The sequence below is a fragment of the Aulonocara stuartgranti genome, assembly GCF_965226115.1.
Source record: "Aulonocara stuartgranti genome assembly, chromosome: 12".
Taxonomy (NCBI): domain Eukaryota; kingdom Metazoa; phylum Chordata; class Actinopteri; order Cichliformes; family Cichlidae; genus Aulonocara; species Aulonocara stuartgranti.
The window spans coordinates 19,604,757-19,628,235 of record NC_138948.1 but is presented as its reverse complement, the minus strand read 5'-3'; the positions used below and the strand labels follow the sequence as shown (position 1 = coordinate 19,628,235).

At 42.3% G+C, this 23,479-nt stretch overlaps 2 protein-coding genes across 2 annotated transcripts; one reads left to right on the top strand and one right to left on the bottom strand.

Annotated features, from left to right (window-relative positions):
- Positions 1-178: 178 nt before the first annotated feature.
- Positions 179-15,236, bottom strand: LOC309718423 (tRNA (32-2'-O)-methyltransferase regulator THADA). The gene is given in 33 exon segments (XM_082553647.1): positions 179-1,748; positions 1,851-1,967; positions 2,059-2,261; positions 2,350-2,616; positions 2,697-2,867; positions 2,970-3,229; positions 3,769-3,957; positions 4,238-4,445; positions 4,557-4,793; positions 5,225-5,477; positions 5,677-5,827; positions 5,926-6,126; positions 6,213-6,317; positions 6,397-6,534; positions 6,629-6,777; positions 6,863-7,027; positions 7,105-7,259; positions 8,157-8,317; positions 8,399-8,508; positions 8,606-8,696; positions 8,700-8,758; positions 9,028-9,748; positions 9,857-10,054; positions 12,665-12,801; positions 12,879-12,963; positions 13,040-13,185; positions 13,406-13,526; positions 13,611-13,730; positions 13,810-13,958; positions 14,071-14,098; positions 14,182-14,268; positions 14,354-14,534; positions 14,629-15,236. Coding segments are annotated over 33 exon segments (5,532 nt in total). The 5' UTR covers positions 14,754-15,236; the 3' UTR covers positions 179-1,704.
- A 189-nt stretch (positions 15,237-15,425) lies between these two features.
- tctn2 (tectonic family member 2) lies at positions 15,426-21,718 on the top strand. The gene is made up of 18 exons (XM_082553648.1): positions 15,426-15,609; positions 15,739-15,852; positions 16,675-16,745; positions 17,000-17,201; positions 17,290-17,390; positions 17,485-17,684; positions 17,774-17,894; positions 18,566-18,719; positions 18,823-18,906; positions 18,995-19,117; positions 19,228-19,302; positions 19,384-19,482; positions 20,006-20,123; positions 20,206-20,309; positions 20,463-20,610; positions 20,685-20,828; positions 20,946-21,034; positions 21,446-21,718. Exons 1-18 carry the CDS (start codon positions 15,522-15,524, stop codon positions 21,565-21,567), a joined length of 2,157 nt encoding a protein of 718 aa, XP_082409774.1. The 5' UTR covers positions 15,426-15,521; the 3' UTR covers positions 21,568-21,718.
- The last annotated feature ends 1,761 nt before the right edge of the window (positions 21,719-23,479 follow it).

Genomic DNA, 23,479 nt, shown 5'->3' with positions numbered 1-23,479 from the left:
GTCATTTCAGATTTCATATAAGATTTAAGTCATTATAAAAAGAAAACAAAACTAAGTGTGGGTATTTTCTCACTGCAAACGCAAAGATCAGCTGGGTCCCTGTGGTAGAACAGTGGAAAAACATGACGTCCAAACAGTGCAGTGCACACACGTCAGTATTTATTTACACATCACATAAAAGGGGCTTCGCATACATGGTCTTGTTTCACGTTGCCATAGTTAATCATTTCATTACCAAGGGCACGGGCTTACTGAGAACCCAGAGACTGTCAGTCACAAAGGCCGTCAGAGGCTTTTCTTGAAGCAGATGGTCATTTTCCAGTTTCATGCACACTTTGCCTCCAGGAGGAAATCTCTAACCATCATGACCTTAAACTCACTTCTCATACTTTGTTTTCAAGTTTAAGGGGAATAAAGGAGCGTTCAGTCAAAAAAACACAATTAAAATAGCTTTTCATTAAAAGTACACTTTTATTTTCAGGCATGTGAAAAAGCTTTCAAGAGTTAAAATAACAAGATTATTAAAAAGTAGGAAAGTAAAGTGTGTTTAAAACTAAGGAAGGGAAGCATGGTTTTGTTTTTATCTGCAGCTGCAAGCTGTAGGCACTATTTAAACTCTTAAAGGATTCTAGATAGAATGATTATGTTTGTCCAAATATGGCCCCCACACTTGTGTTCTCCTGCTTCCATTATTTAAAATGAGCCGGTATCAACACGGCCCACACGGTTTCCTTTGAGGCTCATGCTAATCTCACAGTACTCAGGTGTGGATTTTGCCATGGCTCATAGAAGACACATTGCATAAGTTTAATCTACGAGCCATTAATACAAGCTTATAGTCATTACTGTTGCATAACCTAGATGCACACAAGTGCAGCGCTTCATATATGCACAGTGCAAGCACATATAGAGGTAGGTTCAGATACAAATAAACTGATAATGCTGCACTACTAATCATGTCCAATGACAGCATGTACACCCGCTTTGATGTCCCTGTTTATCTAATAACAAGAGCTGCCCATCTCAAACAAAAGCAGTGATGTAAGACTGCTCAAGTGTGCGGTCTATTGCAGGGCAACCGCCGGCTCTCAATCACATTCAAGTCCATAATCATCAGCCCTCATGTGGTTGGAAAGGGAACACTTATCCAGGCAGAAGGCCTCTAATGGAACAATAAAGCATGCACTGTATTCCCCTGGTGGGTAGCAGGCAGATAATTTCTCCAGATGCTGTTGCATTACATCACTGCATCACTCTGAGCCTCACTGCTGTCGATGCTCAGACACAGCAAACTTGTAGCTGGGAAACTGTTTATGGTGATCAAAGGCAGACCTGCTATTCTAGTGACTGTAGCTCTACAAGAAATGAACCAACCCTCAGAAAATGTTATTAAACTTTATTAAAAGGCATTGTATCATTAACATCCCTCTAGAGATTAGGAGGAGCAGCTGTTTTCTTTTTCTTCTCTTTTTTTTTTTAAGCATATGTTCAGTTGGCATGAAGAGCCTGGATGGTCTCTTTTCTGTAGAGCAAATATTATAATGTCCAGAAGTGGTAGCAGCTCTTACATAACCTTGTACTGCAGCATCAGGATCTGCAATACTCATTCACGCCTTGGGCCTTATACGAGTATGCCATCATCATCATTCTTCAAGTGTCTGCAGGTAATTTTATCCACAGCCACATCAGCCAAAAAGGCTCTGCTCATTGAGCGCTCTGTCGTAGTGGCAGCTCTCCAGCCACAGCAGCTGTCAAAGCAGAAGGAAAGTGGACACCGTTCTGAGTGAGTAGACTACAAACGTCCTGTAAATGCGTGTTCACGGATAAAGGATCACAAAGGTGTTGTATACAATTAGATGTTTTCAGTAGTCGGAGGAGGAAGGCAGCCCTGGTCAACAGGCCACACAGGGTGCTGTGGAAACGGGGGTCCACAAGGAGAGCCAGCCATAAGGGGGTCAATGATTCAGCTATAGAAAGAATAAATAATTGAATTATAACATTGAAAATTCACAAATATGCAAGAGTATGTATATGGCGTTTGGCATGCTAATGTGGCACCTGGCTGGACTTCTTTGCAGACTGCAAGGCCGTCTACCACCTGTGCAGCATTGTCCTGTGCCCATGAATTCAGGCTCCGTGCCAGAGAAGAGGATTGAGAGTACTTTTCAGCCATCTGTAGCAGGTAAGGCAGTACATGCACGGACATCACAGAGGGCTCTGCAAACACATTGGCCTCATCCTGCTCATACAGACTGGAACACCTGAGAGAGGGAGCAATAAGCCACACGCAGTTAATATGGTTATATGGTTACGTTTGTACAAATGCATTGATTCAGTGATGAAACGTACCCCTCCACCGAGGCATGTCTCAGCACAGATCTGAGGTCAGACTGAGGCAGGTGACACATCAGCACCTCCAGTGTGCCAGGAGCATCCCAGCACTCCTCTAGCAGCACATCCAAGAGGAATGGCAGAGCTTGATTGACCTGCACAAGGTAGACATTCCTCTGGCTTTGGCCTCTTCTTGCATGGTGGAGCACGGAGGCGAAACAAGCCGCTTTAATCCTCACCTCCTGGCTTTGGTCCTGCAGCAAGTAAAGGCCTGTGTTGATCAACCTAGGAGGGAAGATTCAGTGTTCTGAAGTCTTGCTCATCAGAGTGCATCACCTGACGACATGCTTTGACTTCCTTAATACCTGATCATAATGGGAACCAGAGTGCTGTATTCTTTCATTGTGTGGCTCATGAGTGGCGCTCCAGCCACACACAGAGCTTCAGCGCATGCTATCCTGAGCACTTCAGGGACATCTGGGGCCCAAAGGCATTCCAAAATACCACACCAGCGCTGGATCATGGATATCTTTAGACTGATTGGCAAAAGAAAAGAAGAAAATTAGGGCTGCAGTGAGACGTACTCCAATATGGGACTTAATAAAGAAATAAAGTGGGGCAATAAAATGTGTAAAAACCTGGATTGTGGCCAATGGGACAGCAGCAGGCTAGCAGCAGAGAAAGCCTGGGATAGAAACTCTGGCCCGCCTCTCTGGTCCTCCAGGTCCCTAAGCAGCAAATCCAGACACTCAAGCAGAACTGGCTCTTCCAGTGGGGCCAAGAGTACAACACGCTGGGATGAAGCGGTATCACCTCTGGCCATCACTGCCACCAGGGCTGCAAGGTAGCTCCTGCAGTACTCCACACTGCGGCTCAACAACGCCTCCCTTAAATTTGCCTGGAAGTGGATTTGATTGTAAGACGTTCAGGTTCTTTTTTGTCTTTTAATAGATAATTTCTCTTTATTTTCAGTTTACTGAAAGCAGTGCTTATGCATTGTTACCAAATCAGATGAACAGGTTAAAAAAAACTGCTGGAAAATAAACACCAAACCACAAAAGAATCATCTTTCCCACTGTCTGCAGATATTCAGGATCTTATCGGATCTTTTTTAAAATGGGTGAGTAACACTGGCAGGAAACAATGCAGTTGGTTGATTTAGCGATAACATAACACACAAGTGATATAAAGGGAATATATCCTCAGCACGGCTGTGCTAGAGTCGCCCTTTTTCCAAATTATAATAGTGTACGGGCACACCCTTTCTTTTGCCAGCTGTCAACCTCGGCTGGCATTATATTTAAGATTATCTTTGGCTCAAAGGTTTCCTCTCATTGTATTATAAGAAGGTCGTTACAAAAAAAGCTGCTCGGCTGGTTTTGGGAAAGTCTGCTTTCTCTGTGCTGCCTCAAGTGTAGGGAACAAATCACGTTTTACCTGCAGCACCCTCTGGACCACTTCTTTCAAGCCAGTCTGCCGCAAACTCTGCCCATCCAGGACCCATGCAACCAATGTGAGTCTAAGATCAGGGCTCGCTGAAGAGAAGTTCTCCCAGATTTTGCATGCCCACTGTTGATCTGCACATAGAAAGTGAATGGCTTTTTCATGGAAGGATGACATCCCAACCTGTGGAAACAGGTATAGACAGGCTCAATACAGAGCGGATTAGGCAAAAACAAAGAAAGACTTGTGGTAAAAGCAGCTGCAAATATATTTTCTGAATCAACTAGATACTGAGTGACTGAGATCAAGAGAAGAATCCTTAAAAAAAATTTAATTATATTGATAACAGTCACATTTGTGCTTATTTTATATAAAATGAAGGAGCTACATTTGCACCAGCCACATGTATCAGGCTTTGGAAGACCTTTTATGGGCCCAATAAACGGGTTAGTAATTCACACACCTGAAGACTCTGCTGAGGTGTTTGGAGGTGACGCAGGAGTGTGCTGCTGAGATCTGAAAGGTAGGTCTCACAGCAGAATCTTCTAAGAGCATCGACCACATCGAGATAGACTGCTCTCACCAGGGGGCAGCGTTGAGCTTCAGTCACCATCCACAGTGACGCTATTATCCTGCTCAGCACCTCAAACAGGTTATCTGAAGGGGTGCTGCTAATGGAAACGCAGCAGGATTTCAAAACCCGACATTCTGATGAATGAACAAAGCCCTTTGAAAGCCTGAAAGTGTGAGATGAAAGAATAAAGAGCTCTTTTAAGTCTCACCTGTTGCCGCAGAGAGCTCTTTCTAGAATAGCTTTGATCTGCAGCAGCTGTCCATGGAGCCGGTTGTGAGAGCACTGCTGCTGTGGACTGGGAAGTTGAGATGTCAGGTTGATGAGGATGTTCATGTACTCAGAGGGAGGAGTCATGGCAACCAGAGCCTTTGAGGCCATCATTCTCACACTGTAAATCGGACTGGCAGACAGCTGGAGTAAAGGAGGCAGGAAGTCTGACAAAGTTCTGGAAGAAAGGAGGAAAGCCAGGAGATTCACTTAATTAAATATTGCTCAATACAGAGATTTATTAATGTGCAACTAACATATACCAGAAATGTATAAATGAAACAAAATGCTGACCTATACAAGGAACATTTTGATGAATATACTTATTTTTATTCTTGTCAAGAATTCCAGCAAAATGAGATTGCTTATTTCTAAATGTTTTATTCTTGCTCTCAGTAGTTATGGTAGATAGCTATAGCTACATATTTACTGTGCAGACATGAGAGTAATATTGATTTTCTTATCTGACTTTAAGCAAAAAAGCAAATGTGAAAACTTCCTAAAATGCCTTCCTTAAATCGCTGGTCTTCAGTGACATTGTAAAGTCACTGTAATGTTTCAATCTTACTTCTAATCAAACTGTTTAAGAGAAATGTAAACATTACACACTCTTCTGAGTCTTGAACACCGGGCTGGAGTTGGGCTAGCAGAGTGAGAACAGGGTAGAGCGAGGGTTTGAGATGTAGCTTGGCCTCATTGGGTGGACCCTCGAGGTCTTGTGCCGACCCTCTCAGCTCGCCCAGGAGGAAGGGCTGGAGTGCAGGATAGTGGAAGAAGAAGGCAGCAGGAGACATAGCATGCTGCGTGGGGCCAGCCTCTTCAGAGGTCGACCGCTGGCCGAGCATTCGTGTGCAGAGAGAACCTGGAAACAGAGGATATTTAGGGCTGAACTTAATAGCCGTATTCCTCAATAATCAAAATCGGTTTCTTCTTTAAAAGGAAACTGAGGTATTTCTGGTATTTGTACAGATATTTAAAAATGGAGAAAACACAGTAACAGTCATGATGAAAAACTACAAATACATAGTAAAACTAAAACTCTAAATGAGTGAGTGTCTCACTGTAAAGTTGCAGAGCAGCGTTCCTCATGGCCCAGCAAGGAGAGCTGAGCAGAGTGAGTGACAAGATAGCTACATCTGACGCAAACTGAAGGATAGCTGCTCCCAAAGCCGTGCTCCGCACCAGAGCTTGCAGGGTATGCACTGCACACACCTGTAAGAGGAAAGCACAATTATTCCACCACCTCTGCTGTTTTTTGTTTTGTCTTTTTTAATTACAAAAACCAACATCTTCCCTCTGTAGCTACGCACCTGTGGCAGGTCCAACGTTTGGTCCCAGTCATCATTTAGAGGAGTTCTGGCTGTTTCCAGCAAGGTTTGCATACTGTGGGCTAACAGTGGTCTTGCTTTACTCGCTTCTTCTGCAGACAAAATGCACAGGATCAGCATAGGCAACCCCGCAGCCCGCCGGGTCACAGATGTAGAACGAAGACACTGAACAACCTGCAGTCCCTGTAAACAGAAACGCGTGGAAAAACTCAATCTAAAAGCCAACAATCCGTGTAAAGCTTTCAACCCGGGAATGCACCATCACTTACTTTTTTCAGCATTTGGGCTGGGATATCCCTGAGCTCTGGATCACTGCTGCTCAATAGAGAAGCGCAGAACTTTGTGAAACCTATACAACATCCCTCTACTGCCCCCTGGTGAGGAAAAAATATAGTTTCATAAAGTTTAGAACATCCAGACTCAGTGCCTCTCAGTGGGCTCTATAAAACTTACCCAGTGACGGCATTTGAGAAGAATATTCTTGAATATTTCTGCAGCTTTGATTAGATCCTGTTTTGTTAGAAGGCACTTGCTGGGTTTGGATTGTGTGAGAATTTTCTCCACCAAAGAGCCTAAAAATATTCCTATTTCCTAATCAGAAAACAAATAATGCACATTTATCAAAGTGGTAAAAACATCTTCAACTTTCAGCAATCAGTTTGTGCATCTACATCTACAGCTATACCTTGAGGGAGACCCAGCAGCAGGTGAGAACAAGGCTGTGCTCTTCAGAGAGCAGGACACACTCCTCTCCCTCTGCCTGGCCACCTGCAGATGTTTGGGCTATCAGAGAGCTGATGGCATTTCCCATATCACAAAAGGAAGGCGGTGCATCTAGGACGAGACAGAGTAATTTCTCGAGAGGTGTAGAAATAAATCTCAACTAAGTGAGAAGTGTTTCTGCAGACTGTTCTGTTACCCTTCTCGCTGGCACATGCTTCCGGATCTCCGTAAAGAACACCGAGCAGCAGCAGAGAGATGTTCTCCAGCAGGCCCAGCACCTCCATGTTCAGACTGGGGTCAAGTGTGTCATATACACTGTTGGGTGTCTCAAGCAAACACCTCTGAAGAGCACTTAGAGCACCTGCAACCCAATTCGTGACAGGATTTAAAGGACTGAAACTTTTTTTGAGGTTTATCTTAAATGTCTCTCAGTCTCACCATGTATAGGCTTTTCTCTGGCAGCAAGCATCATGTCTGCCTTGGCTGTTAGATAGTGCTCCTCGAGCTCCTTCACCAGGACTTTAACCATGCAGAAGGCCTTTGAGTTACTTTCCCTACTGTTCAGCCTGCAGCCCTCACACTGGTGTTTTGATCTACAGTGACAAAAAAACGGAAATTAATTTTCTTCCTGGTGTCCCCAGAAAAAAAAAACGGCACAATGGATCCGATCGTCACACCACAGTGAATCTAAATAGTCCAATCAGAGTCCAAAATATACAACGAATAAATGTCATCAGTGAGAATGAAGCTGTTTTTAAGCAGTTTGTTCCAGTTTGATGTACATTACAATTATCAATGCTAAAAACAAAGCTCTGTTTTTATGTAAAACATTGCATGTCTGGTTTCATAATACTGTGTCTCCTTAGTTCATATTACCTGTGAATACAAACAAGTATTTTCAAGCCACAAAAGTTTCTTATATAGAAGACTAAACTGCACGCCATCCTTTCTGCACTGTTCTTCAATGAGCAGTGGCAGCTCTGTTTTGAGTGAGCTGGCTCTTATTAAGCGTGAGGTGAGAACAAAGCTTCTGGTACGTCTGTAAATTTTTAAAAAATCACATGTTCTTCTAGTGGAAATGTCTTTTTATTTTAGCAACTATATTACTAATCTGAGTTAACCCTGATTTATGTTTTTTCACAGAGTTTGGGTGTTCAGTAACTTCCCCTGCCAAAGAAATCTCACTACCTGTGAAGCATTTTCTAAAGTTCCTTTGTATTATCAGCAGGCAATGCAAACTGTTCCTTTGACTGCCAACTGCATCTACACAATCAGGAGTTTATGGACCTACAGCATCATTTAAAGAATCTTATCATTTCAATTCTCCAAAAGCAAGAAAATGGTGCAATAGTGACATATTGCAGGGGACCAAAACACACCACTCTCTAATAGACTGCAACTCTTAATTAATCAACAGCTTGTGCTTTGAATCCACATGCCAAAAAAAAGAAATATAATAAGAACGACAGCCTTTAGAGAGCAGTTCTTACTTCTGAAGGAGGATCTTCATCATCAGTGCTCCCATTTGGGCCTCCTGCACCCGGGGACTGCATAGAAGCTGTTTAGTTCTCGTATGCAGCACTTCAGTGAGATCATCTAGAAAACTGGGTGGAAAAAATCTCAACAATAACCCAGCAGCGAGCTCCCGAATCTGGGGGGGGGGGATTCCTTATATTCAGCTTCGATTGATTTAAACCAATTAAAATTTCAAGGTAAGAAACGGCATCTCTACCTCATTTGTAGAATCTTCCAAACAGCTGAGAAGTACTAGCTGTTTCGTCCTGCAGAAGAAATCCCACTGTCCTCTCTGTCTGGCACAGCTAATGAGAGAACTGATATTTGCTGCAAACATGTTCCACAGATATCATTAAAAGCCAAAAAACAGGAGGGAAAAAATCTGTTAAGTGTAGAATATCAGCATCACATTTTCCAAACGTACCCGGAGGTTGTCCCTTCTTCCTGTCTGGGCTCCAGGTGTCTGTGCAGGTCTCCAGCACTGCTGAGAGCAACAGCAATGCCGTCTTCTTTCTCTAATAACTGTGTCCTGGTGCCAGATAGGTGTATGGAAGCTGACTCAGCCATTCCACAAATCCTATATGACATATGAAAAGAAGAAGTCACTCACCTACGCACTGTTCAAACCTGTTTGAGACTGCCTATCAATCAGAAGAAGCTGGCTTAAAGGAACGATCGCCTTAAAGGGAGGAGAGTTTGTTTCATACAGAGGACCACCTGACTGCCCTGGTGTAGGTTAAATGGGGATTATTTTGAATTGTGAATCATGCAAAGCTACTCTAGTATAGTCTAAGGACAAAAATGGGGAACTAGAAAGGTCTCATTCAAAAATGATGATTTTCTCACCTATTCCCTGATCTAAGAGATCCTGTGTCCTTTCCGAGTGAGAGGATTCTCCTTTCTTTTTGCCCTTCTGTCCTCTGACATATGCCAAACAGCCATCTCTGATCCGAATCAGAAATTTCTTCACTCCAGCCTGAAAATGTTGGCGAAAAGGCGAGGAGTCGCAGTTTAGATTCTGAGGTATGAACGTCCTCATGATCGCCATCTCCTGCGGAGTTGGTGTGTCTTTGGTCTTCGGGCAGCAGCAGAGCAGATTGAGAGCAGCAAGTCGTACTTTGTCATCTGCAGATCCTAGAGCTAGCTGGAGGGTCTCTAAGGTGGAACTACCCTGAAGGGCCCAGAGGGAGTCTCCAGTTACAGCTCGATAAGAGCTCAAGATGCAGGCCCAGGCGTGGAGGTGACCTGGGGTGTATGGGTCCAGGGAGGCCAGCATGTGGTCCACAGCAGAGGGGAACACCTGGAAGGTGCAGGGTAATAACTGCGTTGCACTGTTGTTCTGTAGAAGAGGCACTTCAGATGTCAGCGCCTCATGAAGGACAGATTGCCAACGCCGTGCCCAGTGACTCGCCAGATCCAGCTCCGCGTGTGAAGAAGAGCCATCACACAGCTCTCGCCTCTGCTGCTGGATCAGACTTTTATAAAGCTCTGACCCACACGGTGCCAGGTGATTGGTAGACAAGCACTTCAGGAGATGACTGGATATTTCAGGACACTGATCCAGCAGCTGAAGACAGGAAGGGCAAAAGAAAGACAGAAAAAGTAAACAAAGACATGGCCAATAATGACTAGCTCACAACATTAATTAACACTGTAACTGCCTTTAAATTCTCACCTTGTCAGTACCCAGATACGGCAGCAAGGCGCACAGGCGATGATACTTAGCTTTGGCTTCCCAAGGTAGCTTCATTATTCGCTCGAGCAGAGTAAGATAAAGAGCCCTCTTTGTGTCACAGAACTGTTTACAGTCCATCTCATAGAGATCCAGCAGCAGAAAAAATGCACTGCGAGCAGTTTCTGACACCCCGTCCACCTGCAAACACACAGTACGACAACCCTGGCTGTAATATGACTTTATTATTCCAACATCAAAATGGACTACAGGGCCAGACCTTTGCCACATCTGGGTCAGTCTGACCACTTGTCACTGTTTCTAATCCCTGCATATGCCCCCCTCAAGAAAACTGCTCTTACCATCACAAAGAATATTACCATATGGCCAGAGGGTGCCTCTCAGCAGCTGCAGGACTGTTTTGACAGGACTAACTGGGATATCTTTGAACATCAGGACTTGGAAATGTTCACAGACAGTGTCCTCTGCTATATAAAACACTGCATAGGCACTGTTACAGCAGTCAAACGGATCCGGGCTTATCCCAACCAAAAGCCCTGGATGACCCGGGAGGTCAGGCAGCTGCTGAAGGAGAGGAACATTGCGTTCAGGTCTGGCAAAAGGGATTACTACACCACAGCCCGATCCAACCTGAAGAGAGGCATCAGAGAAGCAAAGGGGGACTATAGGAGGAGGATTGAGGACCATCTGAAGAGTAATACCAGCTGGCAGGTGTGGCAAGGCATCCAGCACCTAACCAACTATAAGATCAATCTCGGAGCTGCGGACGGTGACCTGGAGCTGGCAGAGGAGCTGAATATCTTCTTCGCCCGCTTTGAGACCAGGGTACCGGAGGTATTGGAGCCACAGCAGCAACACGCCACCCATAGCAGCACCACCCTCACCCTGGAAGAGCACGAGGTGAGGCGCATGCTGCAGGCTGTTAACCCGAGGAAGGCGGCGGGTCCTGATGGTGTGCCAGGTCGAATATTGAGGGATTGTGCAGAACAGCTGGCTGGGATCTTCACCAGGATCTTCAACAAATCCCTCGCACAGGCGACTGTCCCACTCTGCCTGAAGTCCTCCACCATAGTCCCCTTGCCTAAGAAGCCCCACATCACCGGCCTGAATGACTACAGACCGGTGGCACTCACCCCAGTGGTAATGAAATGCTTTGAGAAGCTGGTCCGCAGACACATCACAGCAGCCCTGCCCCGCAGCCTGGATCCACACCAGTTTGCCTACAGAGCAAACAGGTCCACGGAAGACGCTGTAGCCACAGCACTCCATGCTGCATTAACTCACCTGGAAGAGCATGGTAGCTATGTGCGGATGCTCTTCGTGGATTACTGCTCAGCTTTTAACACCATCCTTGCACACAAACTGGTGGCCAAGCTACAAGACCTGGGGCTTCCATACAGCACCTGCATGTGGATCAACAGCTTCCTCTCGGGCCGTAGACAGAGAGTCAGAGTTGGCCATCACACATCCTCAGCCCTGAGTCTCAGCACTGGCTCACCCCAGGGCTGTGTGCTCAGTCCACTGCTCTACTCTCTCTACACACACGACTGCACTCCTCGCCACCACAGCAACATCTTTGTGAAATTTGCAGATGACACCACAGTGGTGGGGCTCATTTCCAAGGGAGACGAGTCTACGTACAGAGACGAGGTGGAGCAGCTGACGTCATGGTGTAAGGCCAATAACCTCCTCCTCAACACTTCAAAAACCAAAGAACTCATAATAGATTTCAGAAGGAAAAAGGCAGAGATCCAACCACTATTCATAAATGGGGACTGTGTAGAAAGGGTGGCAAGCTTCCGCTTCCTGGGAGTCAATATAGAGGAGAACCTTTCCTGGAGTGTGAACACCTCCGAGCTGCTGAAAAAGGCCCAACAGAGACTGTACTTCCTGAGAATTCTCAGGAGGAATAACATCACACAGAAACTGCTGGTGTCCTTCTACAGAGCCACCATTGAGAGTGTTCTAACTTACTGCATATGCATCTGGTACACTAGCTGCACAGGGGCTCAGAGGAAAGCACTCCAAGGGATCATTAACACCGCCCAAAAGATCACTGGCTGCCCTCTCCCCACACTGGAAGTTCTACACAATGCCCACTGTTTTAAAAAGGCCCAAAACATCATAAAAGACACCTCACATCCTGGCCACTCCCTGTTCGAACTGTTGCCCTCAGGGCAATCAGAGCAAGGACTAATAGACTCAAACACAGCTGTTATCCAACTGCAATAACACATCTGAATACTACAAAAAAATGTCCATCACGCCACTCTTGTGTTAATCTATGCACGGCCTGAAGCATGTGTGTGGGAATGTATGTGAATGTTTTACTGTTACATCTTATTAGTATTTTAAGTATTCTTATCTATTTTATTTATTGAATTTTATTGTTTTATTTATATTTTGATATTGCTAGGGATGATGCAATGATCGGGGACCATTCTTCATTTCGTTGTTCTCGTGACAATGCCAATAAAGTTTCTGATTCTGATTTATTGAGCAGCTAATATGACATCAACCAAGACAGAATATAAACAAATTTGATTCCAATTACAGTCTATTTTAAGTCTTTTGTCTATCAGACATAAAAATATACAAGACAAACATGGTTACTAAAGAATTATAGAGGAGAGGAGTAGAATATGATAGGATATTTTTTCTGCTCCCCTTTCCTCTGCCTATCCTACTCCTGTCCTCTGTAATTCTTTCCATATTGCAAATTTTGTCTATCGAAGAGTTTGAATATTAAAAACGTCCCACTTCACTTAACAATAATAGTTCTGTTCTCACCGGGCTTTCTGCATTGGTCCAGATGAGGTGAATGAGCTGCTGCAGCAGAGTGCAGTTGTCAGGAAGAAGGCGAACACGTGTCACCTTCCACAGATCAGCCAGACATTCTTTCACCTTCTTCAGCCATAAGTTTAACACTGCAACAACACCTCAGGTTTATGTAGGCCACAGAAGTGTTGCAAAGCATGAACAAACAGCTTAGGCAGCAACTCACCTTCGAAGGCAAAGTAGTGACAATCCAGCTTCTCCTCGCACAAAGTAAACACCAGAGGAAACAAACCGTGCAGCAGCAGGCGATTCTAAAGAGAAAAGTTTGGAAATGAAAGCAAACACAACCACAATGCATGCTCTGAGGTGGACTTCAGGTAGATTTACTTCTGGGGCGTCCTCATGTGAACTGAGCAAAATGTGAGGTCGACAGCAGGTCAGGAGACCTCTGCAAACAGCCAGTCTGGCCACTCCATCCTTCTCTGCAGGGTTGCACTGCACCCGGAGAACACCGACAGCCAGCAGCCAGGGCTCTGAGAAATAACAGGAAGTGGGAGCTATTCAGCAACGAGTGTCCACACACTTACAGTGTGCTGTAGACTCTGTGATAACACATTGTGTGCATAGTTTCTGATCAATTTTTAGACATAGTGCAACATATATTACATGTATTGGCAGATGTTCGCTTGGGTAAATATCTGTTCAAATTCCAGTGCTTGATTTGCTTCTACATTCATGTCACTGCTTCCATACCCAAGTGAGAGACCTGTAGCAGACTCCAGGCTGCAGCTCCTCCAGCTCCGTTCTCTGAGGCTGTGTTGATCAGCATGGCCACGGCGGTGCCGGCAAGAAGACGAGTGTCTCTGTTGCAGCACTGCACGACAGGACACAGTCAGCATTAAGCTGTAACAGCTGACATTTATCCCGTAAGTGAGTGATTAATTAATTCTTTAGAAACCTGTCCAAGTATTATGGCCATAAGGGTCTGCAGGATCTTTTGCACTGGGGCTCTCTGTTCCTCATCCCACACCAGAGGAGCAACATCACTGGACAACAGCTGGAATATCTGCAAACACACCTGCAGAGATTACAGTTCTCCGGTCAGTGACAGAGGTCACGCAGTAAGTTGATGATGATCCACACTGCTCCTCGCATACCTTGACTGTAATGTAGCACAGCGGTCCATCTCTCAGGGATTCTTGCTGCAGTGCGACAGGGAGTAACTCAGAAACTTTGTTCAGCATGGACATGTACGACTCTCTCCACACCTCACGGCCAACAGTGCTGTCTTCCAGGAACATACAAGCTGCAGACAGTGTGTGTATATATATATATATATACGCACAGGAACAACAGTTAAACACAAGTTAAAGGTGGCAACTTACTAAAAATAAATGTAAGTTTAAATTTGTTCTGACCTCTTTGCAAATCCTCAAAACACAAAATCTGAAATGAAGACAAGGTCAAAGTTGGCTGCAGTCCTTTTATGGAAATGTGCGACAAACCAAAGCGAAGTGAGGACTCTGTACCTGGTCACTGTGGACTACGGAGTGGAAACACTCACGGGTCTCTCTAAAAACCAGCTGGTGGTCCACCTTTGCTAAATGTTGCAACATCTGTTAAGAAATAAAATAAAGGTGTAAATGTGCCTTTCTGTCTTTAAGCTGCGAACAGCCACATCGGACACAAAGTAAAGCCAACCTGGTCCACTTTGCGACAAGCTGTGGAGATGCCGACCATCTGCAGCTGCGTGGATATGAGCAGCCTGACGAGAAGTGTGAGATGGTCGTTTTCTAAACCAGACAGCTGTGCTTCAGAAAGTTGTCTCAGCAGCTGGACAGCTTCCTCCAAGCAGCGCTCCTTGCATCTCTTCACGCCGCTCCTGTTCACGGAAGCGCACTTATTCAGCCAAACTTTTCAGAACAGCATGCAGTGTTTTAGAAAATAGCTATGCGTGCCTGAGGTGCATCTGCTACCTGGACGATTCAGACAGTTTCTGAAGAAACTGCCTCAGAGTCCGGCTGACGTTCTCAGCTGCTTCATTCTCGGAGATCACACAGTCCTGCAGACTTCTCAGCAGCTCTTCAAACCCCAGCATCATCACATCGATTCCACAGTACAGATGTGTACTGTTTCCAGACTCCCAGCGAGCACGTTGATTTACAGGTCACGTGACAAGACTCTTCTTCTACTATTTTTTAGAGCAGCTGTCATCGCAGACTTACAGCCACATGCTGCCACCTAGAGGCCGAAGTGTTATTGTTGCTATCCATAGATTTTCAAATTTGAAATGTACTGGTTTGCAAAAAAAAAAACAAATAAGCAATTAAACAAAACAACAACAACAAAAAACCAAACAAACAGAAAAAATAGTGACAAACTTTTATTATTGGATTTTATGTGTAGTCTTGTTTTGTGACACACACAAGTGTGACACGTCTTTAATTACTGACCTTTTGCTAAATATTATATATACTGTCCTCAAATGTTGATCTATATATTGTTAATATTTTAAGTGTTTCTAGTTGATTTTGTGATGTTACTCATTATTCTGGTACTTTGTATCCACAGAATCGTGGGATGTATTGGCGAAAAATAAAATCAATCAATCAATCAATCAATCAATCAATCAATCAATCAATCAATCAATCAATCAATCAAATATAATGTAATATTTTGGTATGCTTTTCTTCACCAGAGGCCAGTGAGGTTCTGAGTGTATAGGTATAAATCACTCCCGACCAGATGATGTCGCTCTTTCCGTTAAGCGAGATCCTCTCCGGTCTCATCGTGGGCTGTGATTGGTTAAGGACGTTGCTAGGACATCACGAACAGTTTACAAATATGTCGACTTCCTGAGGCAAACCAAATGGCTAATGTGGTCGTATTATTATATTCTTCGTTCTTTACACATGTTTTACTCTTCGCTTGCGTGGCTTACACTCAAAACATTGTCGGTAAGACCTTATATTTAATTTGCTTTGAAATAGCTGACGGTACCTTCGCAAAACCTACCTGAGAAACGAGCAGTTGCTAATTTTTTAGTGAATTTTTGTAGCTAATATGTGACATAACTGTTTTGAAAGTTTTCCAGCCTTCCTTTGTGATTACAACGGGACCAGTGGTCACTGCAGTTTTGCTGGGAAACACCTCGGGTATCTCTCTTAGCCTGAGGACAGTTTCTCCATCCAACACAACAGGTAAAAGCTCCAGGACACCACATATCCTCTTTGGTCCACCAGCCCCCCAGCATCCCAGCATGGTCTGGCAGTGATATTGTTGTACTAGTTTAACTGCATTTTATAAATTCACAGCTTAGAAACTCGAAAAATGAGAAGAATTTAGCAGTAGTAGTTGTCGCGGTTCGAATTTTGAGGAAGAGACATACGAATGAAAGTCCATAGTGGGTCAACACAAATTATTTTATTAAAACACATATGTGGTGAAGATAGGCTCTGCAAAACATCAAGCTCCATCTTCCCCTTACAATAGGTGGGTGTAATATTTATACTTATGATGACCAGTACCTCGCGTCACTAAAACAGAACAGTTCCTCTTTCAGTTCCTCCAGATGCATCCTGTTATTCTACTTGTCCAGACTTCATCTGTGACCAGGCCAACTCCAGTGCAGCCTGCTGAATGCACACAGGCCACATGTAGTAAATTATACTGTAAACATGTAGGCAACCTTTCAATAGCTGAACTTTGCTCCATTGATCGGCCAGACATCGCGCTGCCCGTAGCTTCAAACCATTAATTAACTTACCCGAGCTTCAACCCTTTAATTATGCAATATGTGTATAACATGATTACAGTTGCACCTGCAATGAAAGATTATGTGCTTATGCTAACACCTGAAATACAGACTTTAATATAACCTCACCAGTTTCAATAAATGTGTCAATGAAATGATAACAATGATAAATCATAAATGATGCAACAATAATAATAAGGATTATGAATAGTGACAGTAAAATAATTTTGGATGCATTTGGTTGTTGTTGATGGTTTCCTTTTAACAGGAAACATTGGTTCTCCATCATGTGTAGCAGAAGAAACAAATTGGGTCCTCACAAGGGAGCAGCTGGGAAAGGTAAGAGACTTGTCCTGTCCTTTTTGTGGCATAAAATGGAGAAAATACACACCAGAGTTGTTAGAAGCATGAAGTTTATTTCAAATATTAATTAATGAATTGATCTGAGTTAAGAATGTACAGTGAACAGATGCAACAATGATGAAGTAAGACACAAGCACCTGAGTTAATTACAACAAAAATTTAATTTCATAAAGTTGATCCTTGGACATGCATTTTCTTCATGGTCTTGTTTGTCTCATTTGGTGTCCCAGACTGCAGTTCGAGTTCATCTAAGACTGAATCAAAGTCTGCATTTATGTGGCAACAATGATACAAACACAGACTGCTGTGAAAGAGCATTGTGCATCCTGGAAGCCCTTCAGGTGTCTGCCTGTGTGGACGGTACACCCCAGGCATCGCTGCTGATCCAGGCTAAGATACATGCCCTGTTGGTTCCTGCTAATCCTGGATCTGGTAATTCAAATGAATCTTGTGTCTCACTGTAATGTGCTTTCATTTAAAAAAAAAATTCAAACAACAAAAATTGAAATCTCCATTTCAGATAATAAAACAGTTATTCCAAACCAAGTGTACCAGCCCCTGGGCCCTTGTCCTTGTGACCTGACATCCGGAGCGTGTGACATACTCTGCTGTTGTGACACGGTAATATTTTTTAAAAGACAGGTGTGGATGTCAGACAAATATTTTCTTCTGTGTTGATCATCAAGTGATTAATTTGTGACTTCCCCCTCAACAGGATTGTTCCAATGAAGATTTGAAGCTGTTCTCATCCCATTGTCTGCCAGGACCCTTTGGTGGGCAGGTCTCTCCTGCTCCAGATTATCAGTGTTCTGTGCAGTCCACAGGAAATTCCCCAGATTGGTTTCCATTTTTATGTGTCAACTCTCCCCCTGAAAACAACCCTTACCTTGGTCACTTTTACAAGGGAGACACAATGTGAGAAAGGTTTAAATATATTTCAGTCTTGCAACTTATCAAGGAATTTCATGTTTCATGTTATCATCATTTGTCTTTCACCTGTCTAGTGCACCTAAGCCTGGTCCATCATTCCAAAGTCCAGTTTTACCAGCTCCAGTCCCAGTTGATGTTTATATTCAAGGAAATCCAATTTTCACATTAAATGGCCAATACTTCATTGTTCCTCAGGTTAGTGTTAGCGTGTACAGTGGCCCCTCGTTTATCGCGGGAGTTACGTTCTAAAAATAACCCGCGATAAGTAAAATCCACGAAGTAGCCAACTTTATTTTTTACAATTATTATAGATGTTTTAAGGCTGTAAAACCCCTCACTACACTCTTTATACACTTTTCTCAGACAGGCATGAACATTTTCACACTTTTCTGTCTTGTTCAAACACTCTCAAAGTTCAAACCTTGTAGAAAAATAAGTGCAGTATAATAGAATGAAACCAAAGGGACCCGCAGGTGATGACATTTCGTCGACATTGTTGTGTTTGTTGGGGAGAAAACTTGCAAACATACAGTACAGCACTTCAGAGTCACGCTGCTAGCGATCAAAGATTTATGTAAATTTGACAAGCTGAACGCACTTTGTACTGTACAGGAGTAACGCCACGAGATTGATTGACAATGGTCAGCTAATCGGGACACAGAACACAATGCGTTGTAAAAAGACAAAAAAAGCACGCAAAATTGCACCTCAAAAAAATCCAAGAAACAGCAAGGCTGCAAAAGGTGAACCGCCATATAGCGAGGGACCAGTGTATTTAATGCCTTTTATTATAGGAATGTTTTATATGTAAGTATTCCAAAGCAGTGACAGCTAACACTTAATGTAACAACTGTTCTGTTCAACAGAAGGTCCTTGGACTTTGTGTAAACAATGCTCCTGTAGCATTTCTGAAAAATTTCAACTATGAGTGTACAACTCTGCTGCTCTCCTGTCCAACTGGATATCCTCTACAGACACTGTCAGGAAACCTAAGCATTAAAGTGAAGAATGGACAAGGAGGTAGTTTTTAAAAATAATAAATTATAGAAAAGCTTTGAAGTGTTTTAAAGCTATCTGAATGTCGAGCTGTTTAAAAATGGTTTTGTTTATTCCTGTATTTCAGGTGATGTTGTGGTGGATGTAACTGATGAAGTGGCTGCTGATACGAGTCCATTTATTTCCATAATAGATGCAGTTGCCCCCTCAGGTATCCACATTACATTACTGCATTACTAACATAACTCAAATGTTTAATTGACCTTAATGTTGGCATGTTTGGGCATTTTTTTCAAAAGATGAGATGCTGGTTTGTGAAAATTTGACGTTAGCGCTGGATTACAAGTTTTACTGGAGAGAAAATGGCATCACAGGCATCACGCTGACAAGGACTATTGGGACTATCATTTTAAATAGTCGTGGTAAGTGCTATAACGCTTGGCCGTTGTTTAGCTTGACTAATGGTTCTGACTAATATTGTTTTCTTTTCCTGTAGTTTAAACTCATTTTTGGTACTCTCTTGTCTTAACAGCAACATTAAGCACAAAGTATTCTGCCACATTTCTAAATGGAGAATTTTCTGGCGAGCCAAACTCGGGCAACCCAGGTAGGACCAAGAGGAGGTTTTGTATAAAATAAAGTATTTACAGTACCTGGGAATAACATGTGTACACATTTTTAATGACAGGTTACCAGGTGGGAAGGCCTGTTGTTGCTGGAATTGTGGAAGCTTTGGACAGCAACAAAGGCTTAATAAAACGGACATCAGTTAATGTTTGGAAACCAGGTAAAACCCATAAAGATTGCTGATTAGTAGATGACTGCATGTAACCTACATACTGCCATATAAAAAAGAAGGTTTTCACAGGACTCTGTGCATTTATGTGAAAAACTATCTCATGATTCAGGAGCATGCAGAGCCATTTTTAGTACCAAAAACTTGAAGTGATCATTTTCTTTATGACTTGATCAGTCTTTCACATCATTGTGAAAGAATTTTAGTCAAGCCTTCTGGGCTTTGTTTATACACAGCTCTCTTTAGTCCTGTCACAGCATTTCAATCAGGGTGAGGTCTGGACTTTGAATGGTGCGTTGCAGTTAATAAAAAGTCTTTGATTAGGAGCCTCTGGGTGCTACTCACCCTCTTCATTACTATGGAACTATTAAGGGGGCACTTAGTTTTCCACGGGATTTCACAGAGTCCTGTGAAAATGTTATTTTTTACTTGACTGTAAGTTTCAGTCCAAACAATTTGACTTACTGTACATTGAAGATAACCAGTCCTCTCCATTTTCTGATCTGGCTTCCAGTGAGTGATGGACTCTGTTCCACTGCTGGGATGAAACCGGTTCTGTTTGGAGAGAATTCAACATCAGGGTGTTTGCTGCCTGTCAGCCGGCAAAATCTAACTCAGTGTAGCCTTCTGAGGTCAGTGGCTTTGCATGATTACTTCTCTAATGTATATATGTAGATATATGTGTTTTTTTAATATAGTTTCTTTCCTCTTTAGAGAGACTGTTACTAACCTACAGGCAGATTTGATTGCAGCCACATATGTGGCAAAGAGTGGAAACCCAGATTTTCTAACTATGGCAGATTGGATAAACATAAGTTGTAAGTACACAGTGCAAAGAAAGAATTTCCTTTTTAAAAAAAAAAAAAAAAATGTCTACTTTTTAATTATATTAAACTCCTTTTTGCCATTCTTGTTCTGCCATAGTATTTTTTTTATGGTTCTAAATGTTTTTCACAACATATAAATTCCAGTTGTGACACTGAACTCAAGCACAGCAATGAAAAACAGCACAAGTACATGTTACGATATTCCGGCCCACCTGCATATCCATATTTGGAGTGTTACCACCAGCGTGGTAGAGGGTGTGCCTCAGAGGGAAATTCGTGCTTTGCAAGTCAGGTATGTATTAGAAGGGGCTATTGATTATTGCACATAATGAGTCACTTCATATAAAGAATTCTGTTCTGTTTTAGCAATAGCCCATCTAACTGGGCGCTGGACTGTGGTGGAGGTGCTATCTCTTCATGTGTGGACCCAGAGGAGCCTCAGTTGTTCTACATCACCTCCTCTGTCACATTTATTGACATTCCTATCAACACCAGACCAGCAAAAACCAGGTGCTTAATCCAGCAGAAACAGTTTTTATACCAGATACAGATTAAAGGCCGATTAAAAACTTCCTGTGTACTTTGTTTCTAACAAAGTGTTGCTTTGTTAATTAATTTTTCCCTTAGGTTTTACATAAACTTCACAGAATATGACTGTAACAGGAATGATGTGTGTTGGCCTGAACTCGCCTTTCCCATCACCAAGTATTACACAGGTGAGAATTTGTTAAATTCTAGAAACTGTGCAGTGTTTTTACTCTTTCCTTTTGGACGTTATTTAATCAATTAGGAAGAGTCCTTACCCAGAGAATAATTCCTCTGTATTCTATTTGTGGTTTTAAAATAATTTTATCCATTGTTAGACCTAAAAGCTTAAACAAGAGCAACACAGGCTCTACTCCAAATTACAATGTAATATTCAGTGTAATTGTACCAAAATCAGTTCTAGATTAATAGGATTCTGGTTAAATGTATCTTTAAATGCATTAGTGAATAAAACTGATCCTGAGGTGGATAATAAAAAAAAAAACTCTCATGTGTTTCACTTTTTCCCCCTAGAAACATTTCTAAAAGTTTGGATTACTGAGACTACAGTCAGTGACCTACTTTCCCTTTATCCTTCACAGGCGAGCCATTTTCTCAGTCGCTGGCTAAGGGCATGATCTTGGTTTTCTTCTTTATCGTTGCCTCAGTTCTTGGCACCCCGTGGAGACAAATCAGACAGGCGTGGAACAACTCTGCTCACTAAAACTCAGTGATGATGGTTTAAAGTGTCACTGAGGATAATGACACCTTTTCCTTAATAACATAGTAACTTACATGTTTATTCCTATGATTGTTGTAGGAGTATAAACTGTTGTATTTGTGAACCTTTTTGCAATAAAAATATTTTTCTATTACTTTCTCGTGCATGGGACTTGATTCCTGGTTGTTGTTTTTTCAGATTTCAGTTGTTCTCACATGGCTCAGGGTCATCACCCAGAAGCAAAATATTATTTCAGCGTCACACAGACAGGCAACAGCTGTAACACAGTTACTGTTCCTTAGGATTATAGACCTGGGTTTAAAGTTATTTACTATATTTTATAGTAATAGTAATTTAAATTACCTCAAAGTTGATGTCACAGAGTGATACTGAAATAAATCACCAGTGCAATTTAAATTAAGAAGCAGGAATATTAATAAAAAAAAGTATTTATTTGTGAGACAATGTGCTGACAGTATTTATTAATGGCAAGGCAAATTTATTATTTAATGTGGTATTTCATGCTGTAAGAGATAATCATCAAATCATTACTGAATGCCGCCTACAGGCCGATATTTATTGCAGCCACAGATGTGCATCAGTCAGCGTTCTGTTGCTGTTTATTGCTGCAGTGTGCACTTTGTGATGAGGTGTGTCTACGCAGCCACATCACTTCCTCTTTTGTTAATTTGTGTTTCCTTTCCATTTTGCACTATTTTATTTTTAGAGTAATTGTTCTTTTTTTTTTTTTTTTTAGTCATCACACTTATTGAATCTACATTTTATTTATTTTTACACAAACTATTCTGTGTACTATCTTCAAATGTCCACTAGATACACAGTGAAAATGGAACATAGTATAAATGAACCTCTGGCGTCTTCTTTACTGCTCTGAGTACACTAACAGCACAACAAAATGGAAACGGGGAAATTACACAAATGAACTCAAACAAAGGATTTGGGGCAATTAGGCTTCAGTTTGGGCTGTTAAATTACTACGTTATTCTTTTCATTTGTTTTTGGTGATATGGCTTGTACATACTCTGTGACAGCCAGTTACCAATGTATGTGCTAAGATTGCTAAAAATGCAAATGCATTGTATGAATAATGCAGTTCAATAGCCATTTTGGGGAAGTGCATATTCAAATGTAATTTTTAAGGAGGATTTCATTCTCTCAGTTTCTCTGTTTTTTCAGCAATACGTAATAAACTTCCTAATATTTTCAGTTCACTTCAGCAGCATCACAACCATGACTCCAAAATGGTTTTAGAAGAACCTAAATGATAAAATATAGATTTATTCTGTCTGTGAAATCAGATTTATGCGACCTATTTTACCTCCTGTAGAAGCTTGCTTCTGCCACTGAAAAGAAAGCCATCCACAAGTCAAAATTTGGGGTACAGTGCTGTGAAAAAGGATTTGCTGCCTTCCTGATTATTTTTTTTTACTCATTTGTCACATGTGTTTCAGACCATCAAATAAAATTCAACTTTAGACAAAGAAAGTAAAAAACTTTCTTTTTCTCAAGTAAATACAAACTCTAGTTCATTCATAGAAAAAAGCTATCCAAACATACCTGGCCCAGTTCTGAATATGCCCTCAAATCTAATAACTGGCTGTGCCACGCTTGGCAGATCTTTTTTTTTTTTCAGATCATTGTCCTGCTGCTTAATCTGAGCGCTCTTGAGCTTCAGCATAGTAACTGATGGCTGGACATTCAGAGTTCATGGTTCCATCAATTACAGCAATTTGAACACGTCCTTAAGCAGCAAAGCAGCCTCAGACCATCACACTGCCACCACCATGTTGGACTGTTGGAATGTTGCTCTTTTTTTGAAATTCTGTGTTCGTTTTAAACCAGATGCAACAGCACTCAAACCTTCCAAAACGTTTTTGAGAAAACTTTTCTCAAA